This window comes from Aquarana catesbeiana, linkage group LG02 (assembly GCF_042186555.1).
Source record: "Aquarana catesbeiana isolate 2022-GZ linkage group LG02, ASM4218655v1, whole genome shotgun sequence".
Lineage (NCBI taxonomy): Eukaryota > Metazoa > Chordata > Amphibia > Anura > Ranidae > Aquarana > Aquarana catesbeiana.
Genome location: NC_133325.1, coordinates 453,207,476 through 453,217,579, shown reverse-complemented (window position 1 = coordinate 453,217,579; position 10,104 = coordinate 453,207,476). Strand labels below are relative to the sequence as shown.

Below are 10,104 nucleotides of genomic sequence, written 5' to 3'. Positions count from 1 at the left end.
CATGCCATTAAATGATTGGTGTCATAACTAATCACATGTGCAAAATTATGGCAATTGCAGATCAGACACTAAGATAGCAGCTTCCTTGGCTATAAAGTGATAGCGTTTAGTTCCACTTTAAGGAATTCCAAAATACCAATGGTTATAATTATTGCCAACATGCTCTGCACCCATTTAAACCTCCCACGAGCATATACATTTTATGGTTACAAATTATCAGAAATTACTTAATAAAATATGGCTTTTTTAACATAACAGGGACATAAGAAAAACGCTCCTTCAAACTAGAGATTTTATCCACATATCCAATATCCAGAAATCCACTGCAAATGGCCCGGCATTGTATATACATTCCTCATGTTTGAACAATTTTATTATATAAATTACGACAAATACTGGACACATTTTCAAAAAAAGTTTACTTTTCTTCTTATATGCAAAATTGGAAAATTTAGAGTTGGATTTCCAACATTACTTTTGTATGGAAATGAAGGCATTAAAATGGTGTAAGAGTAAACACACAGATAGACCCTTTATTTGGCATTTTGCCATATATTTTCATTTAAACACATTAAAAACAAATGATATCCCTGCAAGGTTAAAAAAACAAATACAGCCAGCATTTCAATCTAGCAACGTGGGCTGCTAAATTGCCCTTTAAATAGCTTTAAAAAAAAAAAAAAAATAATAATAATAATTTTACCTCGTATTGCTATAGACATCCATTCAGAATTTCATAAAACACAATTTGAACATTACAAGTCTAGCAACAGTATAGAAAGAAAAGTTTACATCAAAAGTCAAACGCAAACTCCTGTACAAGAAATCCCATTTCTACACATAAAACACTATAGAAATTAGTAACATGGTAAAGTATCTTTCTTACTCTTTAGGAGAATAAAAATCAATAATGATATTACAATAACCTCAAATGTCTAACAGATCATAAAATTAGCCCAAAGAAAGTTTGTAAATGCCCTCCAGGAAAGCAGGTGTCATCTTTAAGCCTGTACAGCCCTGCACATCGCATAGTCCGCCTCAAACATGCGTAGGAAGATGAAGATAACCTACACAATTCAAAGGGGGAAGGGGGTTCATTTGGGTGGGAGTATTGCCACTTCTAAAATTAATCCTATGCTGAAAAATATGGAGGTTACCACCACTTGCTGTAAATTTAGTTGTCAGGTTGACCTTTCGAACTCAAAACTTTAGATTAGCCCAGTTCACACAAGCATTTCCTCAAACTCCTAGTAAAACAGTCTGCAATAAATATGGACAGCACACAGTGTTGTTCGCATTAACAAAGAGTTTGTGTCACGTTGCTGGGCTTCAAAAATGAAGCTTCATGTGGAGTTTGGAAGGAGCTGAAGCATCTCAACGCCTTCCATTCAAGTCTATATTAAACACACAATAAATGAGTCAGGCCTTCTTCACCTCCGACCAAAAAGAAAAAAAAAAAAAGGGGGGGGGGGGGGCATCCGGGGTGGGCTTTGTCAAATGCGCACAGGGCATTTGAGGGGCATTTTTAAGGAGCGTCAAACACACAAGTGATAATATTGCATTTGTTCAAGCGTCAGTATTTTGAAGAATTGTGAAGAAGGTCTTACTGATCCAGGCCAAATATGCAGTCAATGAAGTTAAAATTCAGCATGTGCTTACCTATACATTGTATTGCGAGTGGCACAGTACTAAACCATAGACAGCTGGACACTTCAGGGAGAGTTTAGGCAAACTACATATTTCTCAGTAAGGTTTTCTTGAAAAGCAAAAAAAGAGTGGCAAACTAGGACAAGTGTGAAACTATATATGTCAAAAAAAAGAATTACGCTAAGCTTTTCCCACCACATACATGGTCCACAAATTATAGTTCTTTAAGCCCAAACTCCTTGTAAAATTACCAGCAGGTTCAAGGTCAGACACGCAACTTTTTTTTGACATCACAAACTGTGTGACCTAAATTTATAAGATTGTCATAAGCACTTTAGACCTATTCTTCTCTATGCTACATCAAAATGTTCAAAACATATGGTTCATGCGCTACAATCAACCCCCACCCCCCCCCCCTCCCCAAAACAGGCTGCTACATGCATTACACATGTGCTTGTTAAGTGCACACCATTATTAAGTAAAACACTAAACCTCTCATTATCTGCAATATCCTTGTGCAATTCTGCAGCCTTATTTCAGAAGATGCAATGTTGTACATGTTAACGCAAGGAAAAGCATTAGTACAAAGGTCCAATAGATATATACACTATACCCTGAAGGTCACACTTTGTGCACACTAAAGCCAAAATTAAAAATTGTCTCATGGCAGTTTATATAGACAGTAGTTCATGACTAAGTGCAGTATCTGGAAGTCTAAAGCTGGTGGCATTTGCTCCCATTAAAAAAAAAAAAAAATTAAACACTGCTTGGCAATGAAAACTTTAAGAAGGGCATCACTTCTCACAATCCTTTTAGTCTGTGAAATTCCACATTTTTAGCAAAGTCCATTCCACAGACAAAATTCCTATCATTTTCTGAACAGACAGTAAAAATATGCGCCATTCTGCACCTAAATAAAACAGTTAATAGTTAAGTCCAAACAGTTTACAATAGTATTGCTGCAACACAACCTGTAAAGTTTTAAAAATGTACAAACACATAAACCCTATGTATTACTATCCCACCCTACCCATTGCGTTTTCCTACATAAAACTATGCAGAAAAGTAATAAATAAAAGCAGAGGACTGTGTTTATAGGTCAACAAGTGATCACCCACGTTCACATGTCTGCATTGAAACATTTTGAATGTGTCCCGGCTCAGTTTTACACATTTGTACAGAAAGCGTGCAAAAGACCCACCCTACCCAGTTTTAAGCAAACAACTTTTAAAATTGCAGTGACATCTGCAAGACTCATGGCACAGATACGATGTGTTGCCTGATGCACAGGTGAAAAAATGCTGTAAATGTGAACACTGTAAAGTCACCTCAGCCATCAAGGAGCAATTCACAACCCCTTCAATCCCAAGGGACTGGTTGAATTAAAGTTCTTTTAAATACCACTACAAGCAAAGCAGTTGATGAAAAACTGAAGTAATGATGAAGCAAAGCAAATTCCCATTATATCTTGTGAATGAGACAGAAAAGACAAGAGTGCTTTTACAAACACACACTGCTTTTAAGCATGGAGGAAAACAGAAGATAGAAAGCAAGCAGAATGACATCACCTGGCACTGAAGGGGTTACCAAGCAGCAAAGCTCAAAGCAGCATTATTATTCCCCCCACAAAAGACAAAACTTCCACCATCCCAGTGAGGTATTTCTGGTTTCTGTGTGTCAAAAAACAACAAAACAAAAAAAACACACCATGAAGAACTGCAAAAAAAAAATGCATGTGCTGGTCAAACCTTTCGCCATGCTGCAGAAAAGGTGGGGTGAGGATAAAGAGCAGTTTGAAGCAGTAAATGCTTTGAGGTATTTACAGAGAAATCATGTTAATTAGCAGTCTGGATTTGTCTCATCAGTGGCCTAGCACTAGCTCTACTTACTGGACACCTTTCTAAAATAAAAAGAAAATGCAGCAATTTTCGGGCAGATAAGCATGTCAAAAGGGCTTAATGAGACACTCATTTAAAAAGGAAAAATTCCTACGTAGTAAGTGCAGTCAGCACCCCATTGGTTTTTGGAGCTCAGGAATCCATCACAAAGTGAAAATGCTGGTATAAACTGTGAGAATTCCACTGATTTGTAGATACTTTGGATCATACATTTTAAAGGGTTAAAAAGGTCAATAGCAGGGCCTGCCCTGCTGGCAGTGAAGACTAAGACCATTCGCAACTGAGGCATGGGAAAGACATTTGAGCTTTTAAAAAAGGTGATCTAAATAAAAAAAAGCCTGAAATGAATTCTTGTGTTGCCAACAGCAACCAGGTCCCCAAGTGTACAAAAGGAACAGCTGAAATCTTGATGGTCTGTACAGGCAAACATGCATTCTTTTCAGATACACAAGACCTAAAATTATGTTAAAGGGAATTTCAACAAATCCTTTAAGCTGCATCAATCATTTTAAGACAGAAAGTGGGATGTGTTACATCTACAATGCAATTACATATAAATGCTGTGTGGGTCTACGGAAAGGTTTTATTGCCTAAAAATGATCCCAAACCCCACCCTTACTACAAGTAAAAAGGTTTTATATCAAATCACAGCAGCATAACACGGGCATTTTCATGTGCTGGCAAATACTTACATACGGTTTAGGGGACTGGATATTTGCTGGGGAGGGCAGCAGAAAAATAATGGCAATCTGCATCTTAAAAACCAATGGCAGTGTTTGCCACATGGCCCTTATATTAAAATCTTATTCATATTACACATTCATTTTAATACAGAAAAAAAACTAATTTAATTAATCTGCAATATAGTGCAATTGTTTTGCAGCCTGCGTACTCTAAAGTACAAGCTGCAATGGTAAAGAACCTGACAGACAGCGATAACTGTAAAAAAACAAAATCACTTAAAAAGATATTTTACAGTAAAGACTAAACCTCATTTAGTAAGTTTATGGCCCCACACAGTTATACTTTACCATATATGTATATACTCACAAAGCAGCTTGAAGTTAAGACAAGTATGACAACTTTTGTTATAACCAAAGATGAAGAAATGCTGGCTTTTAAAAGAAAATAAAAAGTGACCATTTGGAGCATAATCTTCAGATATCTTGAAAGGTTTGAGGTAAAGGTTCAGTCCAACGCATCAGAAGACAGTTGAAGTTTTTGATATATTTAAAAAAAATTTAAAAAAAATTAAAAAAAAAAATGTAAAAACAAAACCAAGTAATTACTTTCTTCAATTAAGATGAGACTGAAGAAATTCAGTGCAAAAAGTCCAAAGTGTGCTGGTAGGAAGCCAAGAGCGCTATCCCTGACAACAGGAGACTGGATTGAACCATACATTTCAGAGCTCTGAGGAACATGGAGATTGGTATGGTGTCCTGCTGCTCTGTCAGGCAAAGTACATTGTGTGCTGTGTGTCGTGATGAATCTGAACGGCTTTGGCCAGAGCCTGTGGATCACGACCATTGCTCTGTCCAGAAACATGGCTTCCTTCAGCGCTGGGGAAGAGAACAAACAAAAGCAAAGTTAGTTTTGGTCAGGGTCTTTCTGATACTCAATATTGATTCTTAGGCCTCATGTACATTGCTGCTGGTAAACGGACGTTTAGGAGCAGTTGGGCATTTTTTTTCAGATGCCCCTGAACTCTCCTCTAGGTTATCTTATCAGTATATGCACACAGGGTCGTTTACAGTCATTTCTAGGCTGTTGAGAGGCTTTTTTGGAAAGCTAAAAAATGGGTTCAGAAGCTGAGTTTAGAGGCATTTCAAGCTCTTCTAAGCGCAACTAAACGCGGTAACTCGCATTTAGCTGCGTTTTGTTTCCAGGCGTTTTTCCTTTTTTGGCTATTTTGAAAACGCCCCTAAAAGCAAACACAACTAAACACGGCATTTAAACATGGCAAAACGGATGTTTTAAAAGTGGGTTACTATCTTGCAAGTTAAATTGTTCAGGAGAGGTTGTAAAAATGTCCCGTGTACATGAAGCCTTAATGACATATGCAGAACAACCTCCTGATAAAACACACAACCACAGGTGTACAATTTTTAAATCTAAAAGATTTGGCTGTGAAAAAAGGAAAGTTTGTATGCAGAGCAATTAGTTGCAAGGACACATTCAATCCATGAACAATGTGTTTTTTTTTTGGGCTCAAAGTCTTCTCTCATTCACAAGCGCTGAAGGCCTTAAAGTGGTTGTAAAGGCAGAAGGCTTTTTATCTTAATGCATTTGATGCATTAAGATAAAAAGCCTCCTGTGTGCAATGCCCCAATCTTACCTGAGGTCTATCTAGATCCAGCGATGGTGCACGAGAGACTCAGCCGTCCAGGACTCCCCCCCTCATTGGCTGAGACGGCACCGCAGCACCATTGTCTCCCGCTGCTTTCAAAGTCAGTGAGCCAATGAGGAGAGAAAGGGGGCAGGGCAGACCACAGCTCCGTCTCTTTATGGACACAGGGAGCTGTGGCTTGGCTCGGGTGCCCCCATAGCAAGCCGCTTGCTGTGGGGGCACTCAACGGGAGGGGCTAGGAGCACTGAAGAGGGACCCGAGAAGAGGATCTGCGCTGCTCTGTGCAAAACCACTCCACAGTGGTGGTAAGTATAACATGTTTGTTATTTTTAACCACTTCCGGACCGCCGCACGCTGATGTACGTCCTTACTTTGAAGAGGAATATCGTTATGGCAGCACCTAGATGCCATAACCCCAGTATCCTCTTCTTTGGCCGGCGGACCGCTTTCCGAAAAGAGTGGTCTCTGCGGCTCCTGCTGCGCTCCGGTGCCCTCCGCCTCTTACTGGAGCCGTCGGCGGAGGCGATCGGATCTTCACCCTTGCTGGGTATGGAGACGAGTGAAGGGAAGATGGCCCCCACCCATCTCCATACCAATGCAGGGCGGAAGGGACGTCAAAATGTCACTTATGCCCATAGCTCTTAAATGGCCATTTTTTTTTTTAAAAATTTTAAATGGCAACTTTTTTTTTATTGCATTTTTGTGTAAATATGAGATCTGAGGTCTTTTTGACCCCCAGATCTCGTATTTAAGAGGTCCTGTCATGCTTTTTTTTTCTATTATAAAGGGATGTTTACAAAAAATACAAATGAAAAGGTAAAATAAATAACAAAAAAAAAAATTTTTTTTAATTTTAAAAAAAGTGCCCCGGCCAAGCTCGCGTGCAGAAGCGAACGCATACGTGAGTAGCGCCCGCATATGAAAACTGTGTTCAAACCACACGTGAGGTATTTCCGCGATTGGTAGAGCGAGAGCAATAATTCTAGCTCTAGACCTCCTCTAACTTAAAACATGCAACCTGTAGAATTTTTTTAAACATCGCCTATGGAGATTTTTAAGGGTAAAAGTTTGTCACCATTCCACGAGCGGGCACAATTTTGAAGCGTGACATGTTGGGTATCAATTTACTTGGCGTAACATTATCTTTCACAATATAAAAAAAAAAAATTGGGCTAACTTTTTACTGTGGTCTTATTTTTTACTTCAAAAAAGTGTATTTTCTCAAAAAAAGTGTGCTTGTAAGATCGCTGCACAAATACAGTGTGACAAAAAGTATTGCAACGACTGCCATTTTATTCTCTAGGGTGGTAGAAAAAAAATGTATAATGTTTGGGGGTTCCAAGTAATTCTCTAGCAAAAAAAAAAAAAAAAAAAAAACAAAAACCTGTTTTTAACTTGTAAACAAAACATCACAAAAAGAGGCCCGGTCCTTAAGTGGTTAACAAAAAACAAAAGAAAAATTAGACTTTAGTATCACTTTACATTGAAATTGTCTTATGTTTACAAGGCATTATCCAATGCAACACCAACCAGTGTTATAACAGGGAATAACAGTCACTTTCTAGCAAGAAGCAAACCCCTGTCTATTCAGTCGAAATTTGTCGAGCAAGGTTAATAAATTGAGAAAAAACACCAAAGGAAAGAACAAGGTGGTTTCTAGAACCTCTACAAATGGGAGTGGACTCCCTGTACTTCACTATTAAAACAAAATAAAAGTCAGTGACAATATTGGAAGTCATAACTTGAAAATATTAAAACACTTTCCTTAATATTTCACACGCCAACTTTATTGGGTACACAAATTGCTTATCACAAGGCAGCAACTCAATGTATTTAGCCGTCTAGACTTGATGAAGACTACTTGCTGAAGTTCAAACCAAATATCAGAATGGGGAAGAATAGATTTAAGTGACTTAACACGGCATGGTTGTTGGTGCCAGACAGGCCAGTCTGAGTATTTAAATAACTGCTGGTCTACTAGGATTTTCATGCACAACCATCTTTGTAGAGAATGGTCCAAAAAAAGAGAAACTATCCAGTGAGCAGTTGTGTGGACAAAAATGCCTTCTGGATATCAGAGGAAAATGGGCAGCCTGGTTTGAGACGGTAGAGAAGCAACAGTAACAAATAACCACTCGTTACAACCAAGGTATGCAGACACCATCTCTGAATGCACAACACATTGAACCTTGAAGCAGATGGGTTACAGCAGCAGATGACCACACCGGGTGCCACTCCTGTCAGGAAACAGGAAACTGAGGCTACAATTCACAAAGGCTCACCAAAATTGGACAATAGAAGACTGGAAAAATGTTGCCTGGTCTAAAGAGTTTTGATTTCAGCTGCAACATTCAGATGGTAGGGTCAGAATTTGGTGTAAACATTAATACATGGATCCATCCTGCCTTCTATCAACATTCGGGCTGGTGGTGTAATGGTGTGGGGGATATTTTCTTGGCACACTTTGGGCCCCTTAGTACCAATTGAGCATTGTTTTAACTCCACGGCCTACCCGAGTATTATTGCTGACCATGTCCATCCCTTTATGACTACAGTGTACCTATCTTATGATGTCTACTTCCAGCTTGATAATGCACCATGTAACAAAGCTCAAATCATCTCAAACTGGTTTCTTGAACAGGACAATGAGTTCACTGTACTCCAATGGCCTCCACAGTAACCAGATCTCAATCCATTTGAGCACCTTTGTAGTGTGGTGGAACGGTAGATATGCAGCCAAAAAATCTGCAGCAACGGCATGATGCCATCATGTCAAAAAGGACCAAAATCTGAGGAATGTTGAACACCTTGTTGAATCTATGCCATGAAGAATTAAGGCAGTTCTAAGACACACACACACACACACACAGTATCTCACAAAAGTGAGTACACCCCTCACATTTTTGAATATTTTATTATATCTTTTCATGTGACAACACTGAAGAAATGACACTTTGCTACAATGTAAAGTAGTGAGCGTACAACTTGTATAACCGTGTAAATTTGCTGTCCCCTCAAAGTAACAGACGGCCATTAATGTCTAAACCGCTGGCAACAAAAGTGAGTACACCCGTACGTGAAAATTTCCCAATTGGGCACAAATCGTCAATATTGTGTGTGGCCACCAATTATTTTCCAGCACTGCATTAACCCTCTTGGGCATGGAGTTCACCGGAGCTTCACAGGTTGCCACTGGAGTCCTCTTCCATTCCTCCATGACGGAGCTGGTGGATGTTAGAGACCTTGCGCTCCTCCACCTTCCGTTTGATGATGCCCCATAGATGTTCAAGAGGGTTTAGGTCTGGAGACATGCTTGGCCAGTCCATCACCTTTACCCTCAGCTTCTTTACCAAGGCAGTGGTCGTCTTGGAGGTGTGTTTGGGGTCGATATATTGGTGTACTGCCCTGTGGTCCAGTCTCCAAAGGGAGGGGGATCATGCTCTGCTTCTACTGAACACAGTACATGCTGGCATTCATGGTTCCCTCTATGAACTGTAGCTCCCCATGCCAGCAGCACTCATGCAGCCCCAGACCATGACACTCCCACCACCACGCTTGACTGTAGGCAAGACACATTTGTCTTTTTACTCCTCACCTGGTTGCCACCACACACGCTTGACACCATCTGAACTAGGGCTGCAACTAACGATTATTTTCATAAATCGATTAGTTGGCCAACTGTTTCGATTAATCGGTTAATAACCTTAAAAAAAAAAATGTGGTGTGTAATTTAGTTAATATGTAAAGGTTTTTTTTTTAAAAAAACAATTTATTCTTAAATATCTCTATGCAGTGGTAAATATAAATAACCAACTATATGGTTAGGGAGTAAAATATCTAAACCACTCTGAGAATAACAGACAGAAGAGATATAGTGTACATACTATTAGAGGAGATATACTATATATACACTATTAGAGGAGAGAAATACTGTATATACTATTAAAGGATATTTACTATTAAAGGGTGAATCTGGTAAATATCAGACTCAGATCAAATTTTTTATTTAAAACAAACCATGTCTTTCTTCGCTGTGAGTTTTTATTTTTGCGCACGTGATTTTGCTGCGATTTGCATTTTTGCATTTTTTTTGGCCAATTTGTTTTTGGGCAAATTAAAAAACACAAATTGCTGCAGACGCATTTATATGCTTTTCTGCAGCTTCTCCATTGAAGTATATTGAACCAAATGAGCACCGTTTTGCGTTAAAAA

General features: G+C 39.0%; 1 protein-coding gene across 1 annotated transcript in view; it reads right to left on the bottom strand.

Moving 5' to 3' along the window:
* Positions 1 to 401: 401 nt before the first annotated feature.
* The window catches only part of LOC141128352 (protein argonaute-4), a 146,278-nt gene continuing 136,575 nt past the window's right edge, over positions 402 to 10,104 (bottom strand). The window contains exon 18 of the mRNA XM_073615596.1: positions 402 to 5,104. Within this exon, the coding sequence (XP_073471697.1) occupies positions 4,996 to 5,104 (109 nt within the window). The 3' untranslated portion in view covers positions 402 to 4,995. The remainder of the gene's footprint in view (positions 5,105 to 10,104) is intronic.